Below are 24,247 nucleotides of genomic sequence, written 5' to 3'. Positions count from 1 at the left end.
CTCCCAGAAAATTACATGGCTGGGTGGGTGGGGTGGAGGAGCATCTACTCATGATGCTCCAGCCACCAGGAGGTATAAGGCCGGCTTGGTGGACCAGCTGGTCTTTCGCTGCCCTCCCTATGCAGTGCCCCTGTAAAATGTGTGCTCCACAACCAGTGAGCAAAGCAAATGCTGGAAAATGTGACTCTGTGTAAGTTCCACCTTTGCCAATGCCATGAAGTGGGTGCCATAAATTGAACAGCAGTGTGCACCAAACCAAACCAATCCCCACTTAATTCATTCGTAATGATTGACTCCTTAATCGAATAACGTGTTCGAAAACACAAGCAAGGACGAGAGAGCGAGAGGGAGAGGTTATGCACAGATGCAAATGAGTTAGTGTGCATTACTGTCAAAGGACTCTTCACAGCCTGCCTGCTCATACCTAGATAGCGGGCTGCAAATCGTCATTTTACAAACGACCAGAGCTGATGGAGTCGGCACAGTTGGATCACGGCACGGCCTTCACGAATTGAAAGCTTCAGGTCATTCAATCACCAAAGGAACTTACGTGCTGTTCTCGGATTCTTGAAAGCAGACCACCGTCCTCTTCCTCCTCCCTCCCTCCTCCTCCTCCTCCCTCCCTCCTCCTCTTTTCCTTTACGATTCCACGATCATATTTACCACATTCAGCATGAGCCAGTGCTGGGGAAATAGTGTCAGATTGCCGTTGGGAAATAAATTTCGTTTGACAAGTGCTGGACGATCGCAAGCTCCCGTCTGACCATAGAGGAGAGAGAGAGAGGGCGAGAGAGCGAGTCTGGACCACGGTTTAATGGTGGTGTCTGCAACGCTCTTTATATCTCGTTGGGATTTGGGGACTGATATTATCACCTGGGAAAGGTCACCATGCCTGCTATTACCTATGTCCTGGGTCTGATTGGTCAGTGATATCCAATGACACTGGCGCAAGCCACACAACAGATACCTGGTAAGTTCTATATGTGTTTGTCTTAATGAAGGGAACAGAGAAATATTAATTCTACATACATTTTAAAAAGGACCTAAATTACTAATGAATATATCTGAAATTTGAGTCGTGACATTTGTTTTAAAAGACTCCAGTACATTAATATTTCACCATTTCTGTAAAGACTTGTTGCACAACCAAGATGTAGAATTAAGTGTACTAAATATTTAATAATGATTCCATTTTTAATTAGCATTCAATGTCCTAGTCTCGGCAGCGTTAATCTATAACCGCTTGTCAAGGATTTGATTAATATATAACAGTTTGTTAAGTATTTTGATTATATTTACAGCAGTCATTTGCAATAGGGGGAGGTGGTATGAAGTGAACCTTGTACTGAAGTGGGGTTCAGAGTCCCGAAGATTTACCTGTGCGTCAATCAGCTTCACTTCCTCCTATTGGGACCCACCTCTTCATTTATTTAGACCCTGACCCCTTCAACCAGTGCTGGCTTCGTTCGCCCTGTGCAACCCAGTATGTCAGCCCACTGTGTCAGCTGTGGTTCAGTGGGTAGCACCCATTGCCTCTGAGTCAGAAGGTTGTGGGTTCAAAGTCCCACTCCAGAGACTTGAGCACAAAAATCTAGGCTGGCAGTGCTGAGGGAGTGCTGCACTGTCGGAGGTGCTGTCTTTCGGATGAGACGTTAAAGATCCCATGAGCACTATTTCAAAGAAGAGCAGGGGAGTTATCCCCGGTGTCCTGGGGCCAATATTTATCCCTCAATCAACATCATTAAAACAGATTCTCTGGTCATTATCACATTGCTGTTTGTGGGAGCTTGCTGTGCACAAATTGGCAGTTGTATTTCCTACATTACAACAGTGACCAGACTTCAAAAAGTACATAATTGGCTGTAAAGCGCTTTGGGACGTCCGGTGGTCGTGTAAAGGCGCTATATAAATGCAAGTCTTTCAATTACAACCCCTCTCTAAATTGATTTCTACAGGCAGGTTAACTGAAGCCAATTTATTTATATTATATACATATGTCAGAAGTTGAGGAGGTGGGGGTGATGTGATGTGTATTTCCCCTTTAAAGAGGCGCTTAGAACCTCTTTGCTGGCGAGGTCGCTCAGTCTTTCCCGTTGCAAAGTCAAAGTTACGAGTCAATGTCAGCGGACGATTGACCAGCCGGCCGCTAGACGTGGCTTCATTGGCGAGCTCAGGGAGGCAAAATACTCAGCGCCAGTGGAAAAAAAAAGGCATGTCTACAAATCCACCACACGTCGGGAGAAGCCAGCCTTGACACTCCCCGTCCTGAACCGTATCCTCACTTAAGTCTTACTAATCTTTTTATCGACGCCTTCTGCTCAACTTGTCCGGTTCACAGTTCATGTATCTCTCTGTGTGTCTCTGGAATTGACCTGAAATTGACATAACCGAGCCGTGAAACCGAACAACGCGGCGGGCAGTTTGAGCGCTGGGAAATTTCCATTAGGTCAGGTTGGCGTCGGTGAGCAGTGATCTTCCCCGGGAATCTTCGCCAGATCTCCGAGGATCTTGCTGGGGATGCTAGAGATCCAACCAAGTCCCTCCCAACCCCGCCTTTGCTGGGATAAGGATGGCCTGGACGCGAGTTATCACTAAAATAAGGAAAGGACACGCTTCGAAGAGATCCATCCTCGCTCTTGGAAGCCGAGGAAGCAGTTCGCCGAATCTAAAACTTGTATTCCCACAGGGAAGATCGTAAAAGTAGGATAAGGTCACTTCCGTATTGCTTGGAGTAGACGCGCCCCGCTCTTTAATCTATGTAATAAATATAGGATAAAAGGTGCTAATTATGTCACAGTAATTCTTCCTCCTTCAAAAAAAGTAATTGTTCCCATGTAGATCTGGGGTACTGTCCAACCAATAGCATTTTTTGGAACAAAAAATGTCAATTTCAAGTTAATTTCATCGATTGGTCTGGATGCGTGTAGAACTAAGGGGAGCAACAGGTCAAATAATCCTCATCAGAACTTTGCGCAAGAATTTCTGTCGGGTTCACGCAGACTGATAAACGGCCCAGTAAAATCAAGCAATATCATTCCATCCATTTCCTGACTCTTACCCTTCCCCCTCCGAATAAATCAATTTCATATTCAAAGTTCATTTTTTTTAGGATTCCAGATCGATTTCTTTCCATTCATGCGTGATCGCTATTTTAAATAAGTGCTTTTTCCGATCTATTCTTTTCACAGTCCCCGAGCTGGTTGGTTCAGTCATTTTTCACCCCAACTTGTCTCTCGCCCTTGAGTTGAACCGGCATTTTCGCCTTTTCCGCCGCCGGCGCACTTTACGCAAGTTGTTGCAACGCCATTTAAACGCTGACCAGACAACATCTCGGCGCCAGCACTGACCGATCTTTAACCCCAACAGCACATTTAAAAAAAAAAAGCTTAATGACTGTTTTTATCCTCCCTCTCGATTCCTTGAGCTGGCGATGATTACACCAAGTCCAATTAGTTGAGGAATTCGTTGCCCTTCGCTGGTCCCAACTCTTCCCACTCCAGTGTTCAGCCGATTCTCTGTGCGGTGTAAGTACACGACATGATACACGACTCCCAATGCCTCCGAGTGACTTCCTAAACTTTAACAGGCTATAAGTTTGCTGCAAACTTTCTTTTAGGTTCATTTAACTTTGCAAGATTCGAAACCATGAGCCCAATTTATTAAAACGTTAATCGGAGGGAGATTCCATGAAATTCTCTGAGATCAGTGATTACTTTGTACAAAATATGGGGCATATACTTGCATATTCAGTTAAATTACCTATTTGAGATAGTTTAGGTCCTAGGTCGAATATGTTTTTTGTTTCATTTGCAATTTTAATTTTAAAATAAGGTGATGATATTTTTCAGTTAAAATCTTACTGTATGCTCTTGTTAATGCTATTTATAGAGGGGAATCTGATAAGGGAAATTATGAATTGCAAAGTTCCTCTGTTGGCTGGGAAGGAGAATGATCGCTAGCGGATCCTTTAAGTCTCTTAGCTCGGATTCACAGCGAGTTTAGGTTCGTGCCTGTGAACAGAGCCTAACAAAAATACTGTTAGTTCGAAACTTGGCAAATTATACATTTTATTTCAACTGTACTGGTACTGTAATCATCTCAAACCCCCCAAAATTGTGTGTGTTGAGGGTGTCTTTCGCAGCGGGAGCACTGACTTCCAGGCACTCTTTGAAATTATTGTGTATATGATCACGAATGTGAATTATTTGGCGGTACATGTACATGGTTTAATATACCGATCCTTAGCCTAACGCTGTGCTGTGGATATGATTTAATCTGACGGTTCTCGGTTTAACGGTGTGCTATGGCTTGCTCTTCAGATTGTTGTTATGGGCAAGTCTGAAAGCCAAATGGATATGGTTGAAAGGAACCCACCAAAATCGAAGAAGTCGTTGAAATCATGGACCTCTCTGGAGATTGGATTAACCACCATTGTGGTTTTACTGCTCATTGTAGTCATCGCTTTGATCGCTTTGTATGCAACACGCAAGGGTGAGTAGAGCAGGCAACACGGTGTGTGTGAGTGTGTGTGTGTTTGAATCTCTGAATTCAATGAATTGACTTACGAGGGAGAGAAGAAATTCACTTTGCAGAATTTCCACGAACTTTTCAATTGAAGTGCCACAGAAGCGACTTTTCGCAAGTCCTCAATTCTCTAAAAAGTTGCAACAACTTCCCAGCCTCGCTAAAGAATCGTGGTGAGTAGGTTGTTCATGAATGATTCGAGTACTGCAAGAATCCCAGTGATTTCACCAACAATATCAGGGCAGGGGGAATCTCTGGGGGACTAGTGTACACAATGGGATGCTCGGCACCCACCGCCCACACACAGCCCCCAGTTACAGCTCGCCAGATGTAACCGAGAATTCAGTACCAAGTTGGAAGACCACAGTACGGGTAACGCAGTCTGCCCAGGGTGTCTGTGCTACACGACAATCCTTTGCGACAGTCGGGGTGGTCATTTCGGCAGCAGCTACCGTTTTGGGGATTAAATGTTAAAAGATATGGGGGTGGTTTAAAACGGATCCACGCTTCTAGCGCAAAGCTTTGCGCAACTGCCGCGCACAGTGGATTTCTTTTTTCAGCAGGGGGAGTGAGCGGATCTTGCGGAATTTCCAACCCCAAAGTGAATGGATGGAGAGGGGCACTCTCCATTATGTTCGATATGTGTCCCCGTCCTGGGAAGTTCTGGTCTGGGAGTTCTAATTCAATCTACCCGACACGGCAAAGATAAGGGAGCTGGACAGCCAGCCCCAAACAGAAAGGCAACATTCCCAGCGCGGGAGCAAATTTCAGGGTGTAGGATTTATTTTTCAAACAGAATAACAATGAACGAGATTTATACCTGCCAAATGCAAAATACGGATGCTGGAAATCTGAAATAAAAACAGAAAATGCTGGAGAAACTCAGCAGGTCAGGCAGCATCTGTGGAGAGAGAAACAGAGTTAACGTTTCAGGTCGATGACCTTTGGGGAACACCTCCTCCGTCCGTAAGCATCATCCCGAGCTTCCGGTGGCCTGTCACATTAATTCTCTGCTCCACTCCCACTCAGACCTCTCTGTCCTCAGCCTCTTACACTGTTCCAACAAAGCTCAACATAAGCTCGAGGAACAGCACCTCATCTTTCGATTAGGCACTTTACAGCCTTCTGGACTCAACATTGAGTTCAACAATTTCAGGCCATAACCTCGGCCCCTATTTTTTCACATGAAAGCTGTTGATGATGCCGCCATTCCCAGTTACACCTCCTCTAGACTCATCTTTTGTTTCTTTACTTGTCCCATTACCATCTCCTTTTGCCTTGTACAATCATACCTTTTGTCATTTAATCACGGCCACCTTCCAGCCTATCACAGACCTTCCCTTTAGTTCTTTCCTCCTCTCCCCCCTTTCCCGGCCCCTGCACTTGCTTAAAAACCTGTTGCATCTCTGAGATTTATAGCTGCTCGGAAAAGGGATTGAGCATAAATAGTGGGGATAATTTTGACTTTGGGTGATGGTGGGCAATAGCAAATTGGGCACTCATTATACATCCCACCCGATTTTGCCTTCTATTGCCTTCAGCAGAGTTGAAAATCATGCATGGTGTATAATGAGCGGCTAATTCGATATCGCCCAAAGTTACAATTACCCCTAATTTTAACCAAAAGTTAAAAAAACAAAAGTCCCTTTTCTTCGCCACATCTTTCGGAAGACACCAGTTACAGCCAAGCCATCAGGTGCTTCGACCGCCTCAGTAAATTTGCAATACTTCTCCGCATTCCAATGCACCAGGTGAAGCTCTGCAGTATAATTTGTTCCATCAACTGTATGTTCACTGCCATGAAGATTAAATGATGTGACAAATGCTTTTCTGATGCCTGCCCAGTAACAAAGGGCTTTCATGTGTGCTTAATCAAACCTGATAGCTTCTTCTCCTTAGGCAGTCCCTTGGAACTGAGGATGACTTGCTTCCACATTAAAAATGAGTCCTCAGGTGACTGATGAGTCCAATGCGGGACCTACAGTCTCTGTCACAGGTTGGGCAGATGGTGGTTGAAGGGGCAGGTGGGTGGGGTGCTTGGGTTGACGTGCGCTGCTTGCGTTTGGCTTCCGCTTGCTCCCGGCGAAGAGACTCGAGGTGTTCGGCGCCTTCCCGGATGCTTCTCCTCCATTTTGTGCGGTCTTGGGCCAGGGATTCCCAGGTGTCGGTGGGGATGTTACACTTTTTCAAGGAGGCTTTGAGGGTGTCCTTGAAGCGTTTCCTCTGCCCACCTGGGGCTCTCTTGCCATGCCGGAGCTCCGAGTAGAGCGCTTGTTTTGGGAGTCTCGTATCGGGCATGCGGACGATGTGACCCGTCCATCGGAGCTGATCGAGCGTGGTCAAAGCTTCGATGCTGAGGATGTTGGCCTGAGCGAGAACACTGATGTTGGTGCGCCTATCCTGCCAATGAATTTGCAGGATCTTGCGGAGGCAGCATTGGTGGTACCTCTCCAGTGCTTTGAGGTGCCTGCTGTACATGGTCCATGTCTCTGAGGCATACAGCAGGGCAGATATCACTACTGCTCTGTAGACCTGATAACCAGATAGCAGTTTCTTACTGGCAAAGGCAATGCAGAAGTGTGAACTTGGCTCAGTGTCAGGACTCTTGCCTCCAGGTCGGAAACTTGTAAATTCAAGCCCCGCTTCAGGATTTGTAGCACGTAACAAAGTAAAATCATTTCTGACATTTAATAAAACATGGAAGTTAACCAACTAAACGGTTTAATTTGTGCAGCAAAGAATTTGAGTTTTTTTTTGTCATTTTGTAACGGAATGAATTACAGAGATCTATTAAAGTGAAATTCTGTTACATTCAATAGTTTACCTAAACACTTCTGACTATAATCAGGCTTGGATGTAACACCACTGAAATAAAGTCAGGGACAGCTGGTATTTCATAGTAATTCAGATCATGATTGCCTTCATGGGGTGTGACTGCAAGTGATAGTTAGCGGGGTTAAAAATCACCGATAAGAGCATTTGCTTTAATGGCTGGTTTTGTTATTTAAAGGTCATGCTTTATCAAGAGTTCACTGCTTGCAAACCAGAAAACATAGCCTCCCACATGCCGAAGTACAAATACGGTGTGTTGACACCTTCAATGGCTTTCTTCTGCTACCACAGGGTCAGAATCCTGGAACTCGCTCCCTAACAGCACTGTGGGAGCACCTTCACCGCACGGACTGCAGCGGTTCAAGAAGGCGGCTCACCACCACCTTCTCGGGGCAATTAGGGACGGGCAATAAATGCCGGCCTTGCCAGCGACGCCCACGTTCCATAAAATGATTTTGTTTTTAAATCCAAATTTTGATATGTTACCAATTATTAAGGATGGTTTGACAGTATGTCACACAAATGTGTTTGCGTAACAGCATTGTTTGAAGGTGGCACTAAACCCCGCTGTTGATGCAGTTTAGTCTCTTTTTTCTTCAGACTGCCAGCCCACCACCATGGATAGAGCTTCTAAAATTTTCAAGGAAACCCGTGGCAGATTCACAGGCAAGGATTTTGTGAGTCTCACTGATGTTTCATAAACACTAATAAGTGTTATTGTTAGAACTTGTCCAAGCACAGAAGGATCCTAATTTCCTGTAAGGTGGTGTCTGCCAGTCCTCATTATTGTGTGTGAAGCAGTTGAGGCCAGGCAGGCTGCGGTCATCATAACTCACACATTGCAAATTGGCTTGTAACATCACAAGCTTTATTAAAAATAAATCACCACACTATAAATCTTCCTTAAGTACTAAGTAATATTAAGATAAATTACATCTCCCATTCTAACTGAGATGATTACTAGTCCACTTATACCATACATGTTGTGGTTCAAATCGGCACTGTGCAGTATTATTAATAACTGTGTTATATACTCCTATACAATTACATTACCAGCTGCTTTAACAAAGGTCATTCACCCAGTTTAAATGCGCAGTGCAATTTCAACCTCTTTGCGTCGCTGCAAAGGGGTTAGGTTTATTCCCCTTGAAAAGTGTGTTGCACCTTTATGGTAGAATCACTGAAACTCACAGCACAGAAGAGGGCCATTTGGCCCATTGTGGCTGTGCTAGCTCTTTGAAGGAGCAGTCTTGCTAGGTCCCACACTCTCGCTTTTTGTCCGTAGCCCTGTAAGTTCCTCATCCTCAAGTGTTTGTTCAACTCCCTTTTAAAATGATTTGTGGAATCAGGTAAAGCGTTTCAGATCCTGACAACTCTCTGAGTGAAAAACATTCTGCTCATCTCCCCTCTAGATCTTTTGCCAATGATTTTAAATCTATGACCCACTCGCCAGGGGGAACAGCCTTTCTCGAACTACTCTATCAAAACCCCTCATCATCTTTAAAACCTCTATTAGGTCACCTCTTAACCTTTTCTGTTCCAAGGAGAACAGCCCTAACTTTTCCAACCTCCCCTCATAGCTGAAGTCCCTCATCCCTGGTAACATCCTGGTAAACCTCCTCTCTACCCTTTCTAAGGCCTTTACATCTTTCCTGAAGTGTGGGGCCCAGAATTGTCCACAACACTCCAGCTGTTGCCTAACCAATGATTTGTAAAGTTCTAGCATGATCTCTTTGATTTTACATTCTATGGGGGTGAATTTGGGTGTCTTTGCGCCTCCCGTCAGTGTCTCCGGGGGGTGCTAATTGGACGCAAATGGCTTTGCGACCGGGCGTGGCACCGACATCGACTCCCGCCATATTCGCCGGGAGTTTTGTGGCTGTGCTACAGCGTTGCGTTCCGATCTCCTTCACCCGGAGATCGTGACTCCATCACGGTGTGCATCGCCCCGGACCCAAAATTGATGTCCGCCCCCTGCAGCAGCGCCGGGTGAAACCACCGACAGCTGCAGGAGGTGTGCATCGGGCGACCGGCCGCTTCGGAGGCAATGGTTAAAGGCGAGGTGGTCAAGGTAATTTAAAAAACTTACCTTTCTTGTTCACAAAGCTGGGTGGGCGTGTGTGCTGTGAGGAGGATGCAGAGAAACTTCAATACGATTTGGACAGGTTGGGCGATTGGGCAGATGCATGGCAGATGCAGTTTAATGTGGATAAATGCAAGGTTATGAACGGCAATAGATTGGGAAAAGGGGAAGTGCAACGAGACCTGGGTGTCCTTGTGCACCAGTTGCTGAAGGTAAGCATGCAGGTGCAGCAGGTGGTTAAGAAGGCAAATGGTATGCTGGCCTTCATAGCGAGAGGAGTCGAGTACAGGAGTAAGGATGTCTTGCTGCAGTTGTATAGGGCATTGGTGAGACCACACCTTGAGTATTGTGTGCAGTTTTAGTCACCTTATCTGAGGAAGGATGTTCTTGCCATAGAGGGAGTGCAGCGAAGATTCACCAGACTGATACCTGGGATGACAGGAATGACGTATGAAGAGAGATTGGGTCGATTAGGCTTATATTCGCTAGAGTTTAGAAGAATGAGAGGGGATCTCATTGAAACTTATAAAATTCTAACAGGGCTAGACAGACTAGATGCAGGAAGGCTGTTCCCGATGGCGGGGGAGTCCAGAACCAGGGGTCACAGTCTAAGGATAAGGGGTAAGCCATTTAGGACTGACATGAGGAGGAATTTCTTCATCCAGAGAGTGGTGAACCTGTGGAATTCTCTACCACAGAAGACAGTTGAGGCCAATTCATTAAATATATTCAAGAAGGAGTTAGATATATTTCTTAAGGCTAAGTGGATCAAGGGATATGGGGAGAAAGCAGGGACAGGGTACTGAATTTGGATGATCAGCCATGATCGCATTGAATGGCGGAGCAGGCTCGAGGGGCCGAATGGCCTACTCCTGCTCCTATCTTCGATGTTTCTATGTTTCTGCTTTTTTTCACGGGTTCCTGCCTGCGATCGATCAGCCTGAGTGTCTATACTGCTTGAGTGTCAGTGTAGATTTTTGTGCTCAAGTATAGGGATTTATCTTACATCAACCAGTACAACGCAGCTTTCTCGCACCCACATTACTGAAATATGGTCTGCAATTGAATAATATTTATTTTTCTGTTGTAACACAGAGCTTCAAAAATGCTTCTGTAAATTTGGTATTTTTTCTCTTCCCATGGCTGCATAAAGCTGCGCCAGTTATAGTGAAAAGTGGTTTTATCGTAGGATGGTAAAAATAAAAGCTAATGGCCCAAATGATGGAGACATTGAGTAACTGATCTGTAGACCAGGTGTTCCCAAGTTTGATCTTTGGTCTGTACTGAGTAATCTGTATATCTTGGATAGCGGTTGAGCTCAGCATTTCTGGATTAGGGAAGGAAAAATTGGCCAGGATTCTCAATCCTGATCTCTATCCAACATTCCCTGCTGGAAGGGAGCAGGTGTAGATGTCAAGATCAGGTTCGACTGATACCTTCCGTGATACAATAGCCTGCCAGTACTCATTGTCTAGGCTCACACATGAAGAGCGCACACTGATGTGTGGTATGGAGGGCTAGCTGTGGAACCGTACCTAAACATAGACTGATTTCTGGGATTGGGGGGGGGGGTTGTCCTATGAGGAGAGATTGAGTAGACCAGGCCTATATTCTCTGGAGTTTAGAAGAATGAGAAGTGATCTCATTGAAACATATAAAATTCTTAAGGGGCTTGACAGGGTAGATGCAGGGAAGATGTTTCCCCTGGCTGGAGAGTCTAGAACTAGGGGTCACAGTTTCCGAGAAAGGACTGAGCTGAGGAGGAATTTCTTCACTCAAAGGGTTGTGAATCTTTGGAACTCTCTGCCCCAGAGGACTGTGGATGCTCATTCCTTGAGACAGAGATCGATAGATTTTTGGATCCTAAGGGAATTAGTGGCTAGTGCAGGGAGGTGGAGTTGAGGTAGAAGATCAGCCATGATCTTATTGAATGGTGGAGCAGGCTCCAAGGGCCAAATGGCCAACTCCTGCTCCTATTTCTTATGTACTTATAGTCAACTATTTCTTATGTTCTTATAGTCAACTCTTTGTTGAAAGGAGGAAGAGGAAGGAGAGAAAATTGGTGGGACAAAAGGAGGAAGGGGGAAAAAAATCAATTGTAAAATGATGCCAAAATATAATTGCCGGCAGGCCATACTATTCTTTCCCTTTATGTGGCCATTTAATTTACACTCAAGAGTAGTTTACCGTGGTCCTATGCCTTGGTCTATTGGATCACCTGGGCACAGCAAGTACAGGAAAATCAGGCAGGTATGAGCACATGTCCATAAAAGAGCCCATCCCATTTTCATTTCATTCATTTAAACGGGCAGAAAATCAGGCGGGCTTCCTCACACTGGGCTGAAAACCTGGTGCATCCAGGTGCGACACCAGGAAAGTCTGACAACAACAACTCGCATTTATATGGCACCTTTAATATAGTAAAACATCCCAAGGCGCTTCACAGGAGCGTATTCAGACAAAGATTGACACCGAGCCAAAGAAGGAGACATTAGGACAGGTGACCAAAAGCTTTGTCGAAGAGGTAGGAATTAAGGAATATCTCAAAGAAAGAGCGAGAGGTGACGAGGCGGAGAGGTTTAGGGAGGGAGTTCCAGAGCTTTAGGGCCCAGGCGGCTGAAGGCACGGCCGTCAATGGTGGGGTGAAGGAAGGTGGTGATCCCCCACTTGGTCTCTTCTAGCAATAGGAGAAACGTGAGGCCAAATCAAAACATATGCATAAACAAAATGCTGCACAAGCATGAGGCATATTGAAAAACAATCTAGGTGCATTATTAAAACTATTCTCAATTTTTCCATATATTAATCTTCCTACTGAATTTATGATCTGTGAGTTCACAGTTTTATAAAATAATACAGCACAGAAGGAGGCCATTTGGCCCATCGTGCCTGTGCTGGTACTTTGGCATAGCTATCCAATTAGTCCCACCCCTTTGCCCTTTCCCCATAGCCCTGTAAATATTTTTTCTCCAAGTATTTACCCAATTCCCCTTTGAAAATGACTATTGAATCTACTTCCACCACCCTTTCAGGCTGTGCATTCCAGGTCACAACAACTTGCTGCCTAAAAAATGTTTCCTCAATTCACCTCTGGTTCTTTTGCCAATCACCTTAAATCTGTGTCCTCTGGTTATCGACCCTTCTGTCACTGGAACCAATTTCTCCTTATTTACTCTCTCGAAGCCATTCATGATTTTGAACACCTCTATCAAATCTCCTCTTAACCTTCTCTGCTCCAAGAAGAACAATCCCAGCTTCTCCAGCCTCTCCACATAACTGAAGTCCCTCATCCCCTGGTACCATTCGAGCTCATTTCTTCTGCACCCTCTCTAAGATCTAGACATCCTTCCTGAAGAGTGGTGCCCAGAATTGAACACAATACTCCAGCTGAGGCCTAACCAGTGTTTTTAAAAGTTTAGCCTAACTTCCTTGCTTTTCTATGCCTCTATTACTAAAGACAAGGATCCCATCTGCTTTTTAAACAGCCTTCTCAACTTGTCCTGCCACCTTCAAAGACTTGTGTACATATACCCCCAGGTCTCTCTATTCCTGCAACTCCTTTAAAATTGTACCATTTAGTTTATATTGCCTCTCCTCATTCTTCCACCAAAATTAATCACTTCTCTGCATTTACCTGCCACGTGTCTACCCATTTCACCAGTCTGTCACCAGGCAGCATAGACTTATGAAAGGATACATAAATCTTTCATAGCCCTTTGCTGTATTCTCGTTGAATTGCTTACGATCCTTATGGTCCATTTGACCTATCTCTCAGCCCCTCAATTGTTTTCCCTGCCAAATATGTGTCGAGTTCCCTTTCGAATTTGCCAATGCTGGCTCCATTCTTTTCCCGATGTTCAGCATCTTACATGCAACATAGTTAAATCTGTTTACATTGCCCCTCTTCTGATCTTGAGTCCGTGCCCCTTTATTGTAGAACACTTATCTAGCAGCAACAAAATAGTTCATCACCATCATGCATTCACATTGATTTGCATCTTTAATACAGAGATGGAAGCAATACTCAACCCATACTTCTGGCATTCAAGTCATTAAATCCTGCTCATAAACTGTAGCGAAATCAGCAAAACAACAATTATTTTTTGGACTCTTTCAATGGTATAGTTTACACAGAAGAGTTTTCAGTTGGAGTCAATTAAGGTAATCTGGTGAAAAAGTACACAGGCCCACGGGGACTCAATGGTTCAGTAAAGTGGAACAGTGACCATTCATGTGTAGAACTTGGGCTTGAATGTACAAGCCAACTTCACGCTGACAGTCAGTATCTGCTGAGTCCTGTCTCGGCTTGCCAATGCTCCAGGATTGTCCTGGCGTCTCCAGGAATTGAAGATTAATCTGAAGGGCACGGCTGCGAGCAAAACCCGGGAGAAATATCATAGGGGCGTTAAAAAAAATGGCGTGCTTTTTTTTCATTTTCTTTGAAGACTTTAATGTATTAGTTATAATAGTATAGGAGTTGGGGAAAAAAGACTGTTTGACAGTCAAGTCATGCAGTTGAGTGAACAGTCTGTTCACATTCCAATTGGCTTGGGAAGATAGCGTGCCGTGAGGATAGACATGTTAGACGACCAATGGTGGGAGTGTGGGAGGTGGGACCTCATGTAAAACCACCAGGAATACATCCAACCAGAGCTGGCAATCCAAGTCCTGTCTGTGTACCAGTGTTGGATGGCAGATATCAGCATTTCCAAAATAAGCGGGCGCAACCTAATACTTGGAAGAGTGAGGGTGAGAAAACCCTATAGATTTAACTACATAGTAACATTAGGAACAGGAGTAGGCCATTCATGCCCTCATGCTTGCTTCACCATTCAATTAGATCATGGCTGATCTGTATCTTGACTCCATTTCCCCACCTTTGCTCCATATCCCTTGATATTCTGAAGGGATAATTACTAGTCCTAGCCCTTTTCAGGCTACCCCAGATCAGGCGTATTCCCCAGATGTTCACCTTCAACTAAAGTTAAAGATAGCCGAATTCTATAAGATGCTTAATTGGGTCTAAAGGTTCAGATTATCTCTCCCTAAAGGAAAGGAATGACGTGAAGATGTTACCGTCCTCCGGATAGCACTTTTAATAAGTTTAACTAGACTGTAACCTTCCAGATATTATGAGGGTCCAGAATACCCCCCAGAATTCTGCAACTCCTTACAAAAGAGTGTACAGAAATTGAGTTCACAAGATTGATACAGAAATACTACTTGAGACAATTCTAAAAATATATAGATTTATTTAAGAGCCGACATACAGTTAACAGCTTTTGAGTCACTCGCAACACTAACAGTTCAAAAACAAATAGCTTACATTTCTTATCCTCAGAGATCCTTATTCTCAAATCTTTAACTTCGTACATTTTTACATTTCTTATTCTTAATTCTAATCCAGTATATCCACCAAAATCAAATACCTTGATTACCCGAGACTCAGAGTTGTAGGGTTACAGAGTGGTTCTGAAGCCAAGAATTGCTTGCCCGTTTCCAGTGACTTCTGACTTTCTATCTGAAAAAGCTCTATTTTATACCTTTTTTTAGTGGTTTATACTTTGAAGTTTTCTGCTGATGTAAGCTAATTATCTTTATTCATTCTCTCTGTTGAATTCTTTCTATTCTTACTGTCAATTTAGCTGCTGCATGCATAATTATGTCTCTACCTTTAGGTGTTCCAAAAACTTATCAAAAATGGCTACAACAGATTTATCTCTTTGATGTCATTCTTATCGAAGGTCTTCCATTCAATTCTTAATATCACCTTAGCTGTTTGAAAGCAGATGTCGTGTCTACTAATTATTCCATGTTCAATACAAACACAATGTAATAGCTTGGTGCATCTATTGAAGTCACATCTTCAAAGTGTTCTGTTGGTATCATATTTACAACATATAAATTAAAAACACTTCAACTAGGGTGTTTGCTTGTTTTCTAGCTATCTCAATGGTAGTATTAAGAATTATGTCTCCTGTCTTCCAAGTTTAACAAAAAAACGATTTGACTAGCAGGTGTTTCTTTTACTTGACATCATCTTTTCAAAGGCACATGCCTCTTTTAATGTTTAATGTTCCTGTACAATGTGTTAGTTTATAACACTTTACTTAGGTCATTCCATTGTGTTTCTCCCAAACTCCCGACCTTCTGGAAGCGCCAAACTGCTATTTCAACAGGGCCATTGTTTTAGCATTAACAATCAATTCCCATTTCAAAAGCCTGTGTGGTTTTTACAGCTTGTGTTATCAAACCATTCCATCTCAGAAGCCTGCTTTGACATAGCTTGTGTCGCCGAGGCTTTAGATTTTTAAACCCAGTATATCATGTATTAATAACATCAGAAATCTCTTCATAGGATGGTGTATCGCTTGGAATATGGCTTATTCTGTCACAATTCTACCTAACAAAAATCAATCTATCTGACTCTTTAAAGCTCCAATTGTCAAATCAGCCACAGCCTTTTGGAGGAGAGAGTTCCAAATTTCTTCTACCCTTTGTGTGAAAAAGTGCCCCCTGATTTCACTCCTGAATGGCCTGGCTCTAATTTTAAGATTGTGTCCCCTTGTTCTTGATTCCCCAACCAGAGGAAGTAGTTTCTCCGCATCTGCTCTGTCGGATCCCTCTATCATATTAAACATCTTGATCAGATCACCTATTCACAAAGGAATACAAACCAAGTTTATGCAACCTGTCCTCATAATTTAACCCTCTGATGCCCAGTATCATTCTGGCATATCTGCGCTGCACTCCCTCCAAGTCCAATATTTTACTAACAGAGTGACATGAAGCTTGTCATTCAAGTGGAAATTACTTATGAAATGATACTGGGTGGCCTGCTGGTGGCGCTGTCCAGGGAGAGTATAAATACTCGGGCATGGGCCCAGCTTGCTCAGGACATTCTTTAACAGGAACTAGTGAAGGACACAACTAGATCTCCATGTTGAAAAACAGTTGATTAAAGCCTTGTTTAATACTCAGACCAAGGGCCTAGTAGTTTTCTTACGTCACAGAGTATGCAATGGAATGCCAAGAAAGGCAGCGGGGGCATTTTGTGTTAGTTATTTCAAGAAAGAGTTTGATATATACCTGGTGAAAATTTGATAGGAAGGTACAAGAGGTTTCATGTGATAGGATAACTCATGGATCCTGTAATTGGCCATATGTCATTTCCAGTCCTGTACATTCCTATCTTCCTAATTATTGGTCCACACACTTCTCCTTAAATTGCCCATGAATGGCCTATCAATGTGCTCATACTCATATGTGGAGCTTCATGTATGCCTCTGTGTGGTAATAAGACAAATAGAGCCATAGTGCAAAAAAATGTTAAGATGTCTAAAAATGTTAAAAAGACAAACCTAAAGACACTGGGGTCGATTTTCCTGAAGCTGTTGGGAAGAAGGCGGGACTACAACTTTCGGGTTTTAGACCCGCCTACATCGACATCCGGCCAATCTGCATGATTTCCCCTTGATTGACCTTGTTGAGCCCGCCCAGCAGGCTCAGCAGGCCAATTAAGGGCCACCCGGCAACAGGCAAGAGTTCTTGACAGATGAAATATCAGTGTTTCACAGCTGTTTGAAGCTGTGAAACACTGACAGTTTGAGTTCTAGCCTGAGTCCTTCTGCACAGACTCAGTTAGAACTCTCAGCAGCACTGAAAGCTAAAGGCTGTCACTTTTCACAGATCGCAGCCATTCAGCTTTAAGTGCCGGCTGAGTGATGGGCTCCCGACGCCTACAGGAAGAAAGGCTGTAAAGGTAAGTACAGGTAATTTAAACTTCTTTACACACTTTAGACACACCAAACACACTTACCTTAGCACTCATGCACCCATCACTCACCTGAAAACTGACATTGCGACCCCTCCAACTCCTTCAACCCGACGGCCCGCCTGCTCTAACCTGGCGTGGTTTGGAGCCATCGGGAATGCCACACGAAACCCCTCAAAATAGGGATTAGGCTAAAAGCTGCCTGTTAACTACCTGTTAACAGGAAGTTAATTGGCACTAATCCCTTCCCGCCTGGGTTCGGCGGGTCCCAGTGTGGGGCGGGTACCCGCCACCCCTGAAACTTGCGTGGGGCGGGGTTTTGGGCAGGATGGTGTCGGGACCCCCCAATTCGGGACTCCCCCCCCCCCCCCCGCATGCCTGAAACCCCGCCTGATGGCTCCAGGAAAATCAACCCCACTGTATCTGAATGCATGAAGCATTCATAATAAGGTAGATGAATTAACAGCATAAATAGATGTAAATGGATACAATATAATTGTGGTTATGGAGACATGGCTGCAGGGTGACCAAGGCTGGGAGCTGAATATCCAAGGATATTCGATATTGAGGAAGGACAGGTGAAAAGGAAAAGGAGGTGGGGTGGTGTTGTTAGTAAAGGATGAAATCAGAGCAATAGTGAGAAAGGATATTGACTCAGAAAATCAAGATGTAGAATCAGTCTGGGTGGAGCTAAGAAGCACCAAGGGGCAGAAAACATTGGTGGAAGTTGTCTATAGGCCTCCAAACAGTAGTGGTAATGTAGGGGACGGCATCAAACAAGAAATTAGAGATGCATGTAACAAGGGTACCACAGTAATCATGGGTGACTTTACTCTACATATAGACTGGCCAAACCAAATTAGCAATAATACTATGGAGGATGAATTCCTGGAGTATGTCTGAGATGGTTTTTTAGACCAGTACATTGAGGAGCCAACTAGGGAACAGACTATCCTAGATTGGGTATTGTGCAATGAGAAGGGGTTAATTAATAATCTTGTTGTGCAGGGTCCTTTAGGGAAGAGTGACCATAACATGATAGAATTCTTCATTAAAATGGAAAGTGAAGAAGTCCAATCCGAAACTAGGGTCCTAAATCTAAACAAGGGAAACTACGAAGGTATGAGGAGTGAGTTGGCTATGATAGATTGGGGAGCTTCATTAAAAGGCATGATGGTGGATAGGCAAGGCTAACATTTAAGGAACAAATGCATGAATTGCAACAGTTATACATTCCTTTCTGGCGCAAAAACACAAGGAAAAGCAGCCCAACCATGGCTAACAAAAGAAATTAAGGATAGTATTAGATCCAAAGAGGAGTCATATAAAGTTGCCAGAAAAAGTAGTAAGCCTGAGGATTGGGAGCAGTTTAGAGTTCAGCAAAAAAGGACCAAGAGATTGATTAAGAGGGAAAAATAGAGTATGAGAGTAAACTTGCAAGGAACATAAAAGGGGATTGTAAAAGCTTCTATAAGTATGTAAAAAGAAAAAGATTAGTGAAGACAAATGTAGGTCCCTTACAGTCAGAAACGGGAGAATTTATAATGGGGAACAAGGAAATGGCTGAGCAATTAAACAAATACTTTGGTTCTGTCTTCACAGAAGAGGACACAAATAACCTCCCAGAAATGCGAGGGAACCAAGGGTCTAGTGAGAAGGAGGAATTAAAGGAAATTAGTATTAGTAAAAAAATAGTGCTGGAGAAATTAATGGGACTAAAAGCTGATAAATCCCCAGGGCCTGATAATCTGCATCCCAGAGTACCAAAAGAGGTAGCCATGGAAATAGTGGATGCATTGGTTGTCATCTTCCAAAATTCTCTAGATTATGGAACAGTTCCTGCAGATTGGAGGGTGGCAAATGTAACCCCACTATTTAAAAAAGGAGTGAGAGAGAAATGCTAGAGTCTATTATAAAGGATGTGATAACAGGACACTTAGAAAATATCAGTGGGATTAGACAAAGTCATCATGGATTTATGAAAGGAAAATCATGTTTGACAAACCTACTGGAGTTTTTTGAGGGTGTAACTGGTAGACTAGATAAGGGAGAACCAGTGGATGTGGTATATTTGGATTTTCAGAAGGCCTTTGTTAAAGTCCCACATAAGAGATTAGTGTGCAAAATTAAAGCACATGGGATTGGGGGTAATATACTGGCATGGATTGAAAATTGGTTAACAGACAGGAAACAGAGAGTGGGAATAAATGGATCTTTTTTTGGGTGGCAGGCGGTGACTAGTGGGGTACCGCAGGGATCAGTGCTTGGGCCCCAGCTATTCACAATATATATCAATGATTTGGATGAGGGAACCAAATGTAATATTTCCAAGTTTGCTGATGACATGAAACTAGGTGGGATTGTGAGTTGTGAGGAGGATGCAAAGAGGTTTCAAGGCAATTTAGACAAGTTGAGTGAGTGGGCAAATACATGGCAGATGCAGTATAACGTGGATAAATGTGAAGTTATCCACTTCGGTAGGAAAAACAGAAAGGTAGGGTATTATTTAAATGGTGCTAGATTGGGAAATGCTGATGTACAAAGGGACCTGGGTGTCCTTGTACACCAGTCACTGAAAGCAAACATGCAGGTGCAGCAAGCAGTTAGGAAGGCAAATGGTATGTTGGCATTCATTGCAAGAGGATTTGAGTACAGGAGCAAGGATGTTTACTACAGTTGTACAGGGCCTTGGTGAGACCACACCTGGAGTACTGTGTGCAGTTTTGGTCTCCTTACCTAAGAAAGGATATACTTGCCATAGAGGGAGTGCAGCAAAGGTTCACCAGACTGATTGCTGGGATGGCAGGACTGTCGTATGAGGAGAGATTGGGTCAACTAGGCCTGTATTCACTAGAGTTTAGAAGAATGAGAGGGGATCTCATTGAAAGGTATAAAATTCTGACAGGGCTAGACAGAGTGGATGCAGACAGGATGCTTCCCCTGGCTGCGGGGTCTAGAACGAGGGGTCACAGTCTCAGGATATGGGGTAGGACATTTAGGACTGAGATGAGGAGAAATTTCTTCACTCAGAGGGTGGTGAACCTGTGGAATTCTCTACCACAGAAGGCTGTGGAGGCCAAGTCACTGAATATATTTATGAAGGAGGTAGATAGATTTCTAGACACAAAAGGCATCAAGGGGTATGGGGAGAGAGCGGGAATATGGTATTGAGATACAGGATCGGCCATCATCATATTGAATGGCAGAGCAGGCTCGAAGGGCCGAATGGCCTACTCCTGCTCCTATTTTTCTATGTTTCTATATTTCTTCCAGCCCTACAGCCCTCCAAGATCTCTGCGCTCCTTCAATTTTGACCTCTTGCGCATCCCCTAATTTTAATCACTCCACCATTGGCGGCCATGCCTTCAGCTGCCTCGGTCCTAAGCTGTGGAGTTCCCTCCCTCCACCTCGCTCCCTCCCTCTCCTCCTTTAAGATGCTCATTAAAACCTACTTCTGCTGTCCTAATATCTCCTGATGTGGCTCAGTGTCTAATTGTGTTTAATAACGCTCCTGTGAAGCATCTTGGGGACAGTTTTCTACGTGAAAGGTGCTATATAAATGCACCTTGTTGTTGTTGTTGCTTGGAGTTTGATTAGTTGTGCCATGCCCGAATGAGAACACATGAGCACATGTACAGATGTCCGTGCGTAAAGGCTGCACCATTGGTCCCCATGGGTGGAGGTTGAGCACATGCGTGAAGATGTATGTCCTTCGTTGTCTCGCTGTCTCACAATTGACTGGTACAAATTAGCAGACTGGTAAGAGAATTAAATTACTCGTGTGAAATAAACAACAGCTTTAAATAAGTGCGTTGAGGAATTTTGTACAAGGCACGTTAAGTATTCATACAGGAATGGTTCCAGTGAGAAAATATACCCTGCCTCCCCCCAGCATCTGAACTGTACTGCGTCTTGACTGGAAGTCTATTTCCCCCAGCTCTCCCATTCACAAGCTCCAAAACTGAACAAGGGGGAGCTGCTTTAATAATAAAATAACCAGGTGAGTATCAACACCAGTGTGTCAGCCAATGAGCTGAAGGTTGGCAGGAGTTACAACTCAATCCCTGTCACTTACAGCAGGCCTGATTGACGGGGGAATTACCCAATCATCTCCATCCTGGCCAGGACTTGTGGTGCCACTATATGCAGCCTAAAATAAATGTTGGACTAATATTTCTACTGGATACTTGACGCTGGGTGCTGCTGAATATTTTTGTGGTTGAAATTCCTGATTGCAATTTACCGTGGCACCTCCATTTACCATCATCATGGAGAGGGTCTCCCCCCATGGCTAATGGACATTGTTGGATTGTCAACAACAACTTGCATTTATATAGCACTTTTAACACAGTAAAACGTACCAAGGCGCTTCACCGGAGCGGTTATCAAACAAAATTTGATACCGAGCCACACAAGGAGATATTAGGACAGGTGACCAAAAGCTTTGGTCAAAGAGGTAGGTTTTTAGAAGGGTCTTAAAGGAGGCGAGAGAGGTAGAGAGGCGAAGAGATTTAGGGCAGAATTCCAGAGTTTAGGGCCGAGGCAGCTGGAGGCACGGCCGCCAATGGTGGATGCGCAAGAGCCCAGAATTGGAAGAGCCCAGAGATCTCGGTAGGGTTGTAGGGCTGGAGGAGGTTACAAAGACAGGGAGGGGTGAGTCCACGGAGGGACTTGCAAATAAGGATAAGAATTTTAAAATTGAGGCGTTGCGGGACGGGGAGCCAATGCAGGTCAGCGAGCACAGGCATGGCGGGTGAACAGGATTTGGTGCAAGTTAGGATACGGGCAGCAGAGTTTAGGATGAGCTCAAGTTTAAGGAGGCAAAGAAAAGAGAAAGGAGACTTCTCTTCTACATGTGTGGTACATTAGTACCTTAGGTATAGGAATGAAGCTACGAATAATACAAATGACATAAGTTGAATTTAATAAATTGGAGTAATCTAGGCCTATGAGGTTGACTTCTGTCCTATAGGGAGGCTGTGCCTTGGGGACAACATCTCAGGCAAGGATTTGCCCTATGAAAATGATGGTGGATAATTGGAGTGCAGATCGCGGAGATTATGCCGTCTAATTAATTACAGTGCTGCTGGACTATGGGACCACTCATGATTGTTTTCCTTCTGTTTCTCCACAGATTCAACATGTACTACACCATCATGTGTATCAGCAGGTAAGCACACTTCTAAAAGAAAGAGTAAAGTGTTATTAATATGCCCTGTCAGCCCACCTCTAAAGATTTTGTACAGCATGTTGTTAAACACCGTGTAAAATCCCAAGTTAACTGGAAGCAAATAACCCAAAAGAACAGTGTCATTCTCCTTCTCAAACAAACTTTATGACACAGTGATATCGTCTAATCTAAACAATGATATCCACTGTTTATAAATGTTAGGAGAAAGTCCCTTTTATATGTAAACAATTCAAAGTACATTAATACACCATTGACGGGTCTTGCCAGTTGTCAGTCAAAACTAAATATGTCATAGATATTCCTACATTACAACAGTGACTACACTTCAAAAACTTAATTGGATGTAAAACGCTTTGGGACGTCCTGATGTCGTGAAAGGCCCTGTATAAATGCAAGATCTTTCTTCTTTCTTCTTACAACGCCTCACCATTGTGTTTTCCCCTCTGCTGCCTACCCACAGTTGTCCCCCTGGCAGATTCACCACCGGGGCTTAAAGGGTTAAATTGCGAGGACTGGTTGGATAAGCAGGAGGAGGCCATTCAGCCCCTTGACCCTGTTCCACCATTCAATTAGATTACGGGCGCTCTGTACCTCAACGCCATTTAACCGCCTTTGTTCTATGTCCCTTGATGGCCTTACCTAACACAAATGCATCGCTCTCAGTGTTAAAAGCTCCAATTGACCCCCAATATCCACAGCCCTTTGGGGGAAGAGAGTTCCAGATTTCCACTACCATTTGTGTGTAAAAGTGCTTCCTAATTGCACTCCTAAATGGCCTAACAGTAATTTTATAAGGAAAATCTACTTCAATGGCCTTAGGTCTTAAATGCATTTGATCACCATTTTCAGCAAATCTAGCACATTTCTGGGTTAACATCATGCTGTGTGACCTTAATAACCTGCAAATTAATACATTCATATGAAATTACTTTTAATGAAGAAATTAATCTATTTAAAATAGATTAGTTAGTGTCATAGAGTCTCTGGGCTAGAAATTCAGTAGGCTTTGCGCCCAGTTATCGCCCAAGAGGGCTTTTGCGCCACTTGATGAGGTTGCGCCGATATTCAGCGCTGTGGTAATGGCGGCGTTAGCCAGTAGCGCTGCGCCGCCGCCGATGATGTCATCGGTGTGCGCAGTGCCCCGCTACCGCCCCGATACCAGCCCGACCGCCATATTGAGTAGCGGCCGCCTCTTCCGTAGCGGCCGCAAACAACGTTCAGAGACTGGGGCCGTACTGCAGCCTTAGTGGGGCGAGTTAAGGTGGAGGTGCGGCCGGACGCTTTTTCGGCGGCCGCCTGCCCGCACCTCCTTCCCCGACCTCCTCCACCAACCCCCCCCCCCTGCTGCATTGCCGGCTGTTTTCCGGGAGCCCGGCACTTCTCCGTGGTGCCGGGCTAATTTGCCGGCACTAGCGAGCGTCGATCTCGCTGTTGCAGGCACCTCCCCCTTAAGAGAGGGAGGAAGGCCTGCAGTACCGCAGCCTGCCGCTCCGCAGCGGGTGGCGCTGCGGCAACTAGCGCGCCGAAATTCAGTTTCAGCGGCCCAAGCGGGGCCGGCCACACCCTTGAACAGCGGCCGTCTTCGAATTGGGGCGCTGAAACTGAATATCCGACGGGCGCGAGTGGCTCCGCGCCCAGCGGTAACTTCTGGGCGCAAGCGAGCTGGCGGGGCCGAACTGAATTTCTAGGCCATAGAGTCATAGAGTTATACAGCACAGAAAGAGGCTCTTCGGCCCATCGCGTCCGCGCCGGCCATCAAGCCCTGTCTAATCTAATCCCATTTTCCAGCATTTGGTCCACAGCGTTGTATGCTATGGCATTTCAAGTGCTCATCCAAATGCTT

The 24,247-nt window shown here is 44.5% G+C and overlaps 1 protein-coding gene across 2 annotated transcripts in view; it reads left to right on the top strand.

Moving 5' to 3' along the window:
- Positions 1-670: 670 nt before the first annotated feature.
- Positions 671-24,247, top strand: part of LOC147115487 (neprilysin-like) — a 261,620-nt gene continuing 238,043 nt past the window's right edge. Inside the window, exons 1-3 of one of the 2 annotated variants that reach the window (XM_085989748.1) lie at positions 671-970; positions 4,320-4,491; positions 22,348-22,383. In XM_085989748.1, the coding sequence (XP_085845874.1) occupies positions 4,329-4,491; positions 22,348-22,383 (199 nt within the window). In that variant the 5' untranslated portion in view covers positions 671-970; positions 4,320-4,328. Of the gene's footprint in view, positions 971-2,298; positions 3,525-4,319; positions 4,492-22,347; positions 22,384-24,247 lie in introns of those variants that run through there. The other variant, XM_085989747.1, reaches the window with a different exon arrangement.

The sequence above is a fragment of the Somniosus microcephalus genome, chromosome 6, assembly GCF_052327205.1.
Source record: "Somniosus microcephalus isolate GS21.2 chromosome 6, FLI_Smic_1.0, whole genome shotgun sequence".
Taxonomy (NCBI): domain Eukaryota; kingdom Metazoa; phylum Chordata; class Chondrichthyes; order Squaliformes; family Somniosidae; genus Somniosus; species Somniosus microcephalus.
Note: the sequence above shows the minus strand (reverse complement) of the source record. Positions and strands in the feature narration are given on the sequence as shown.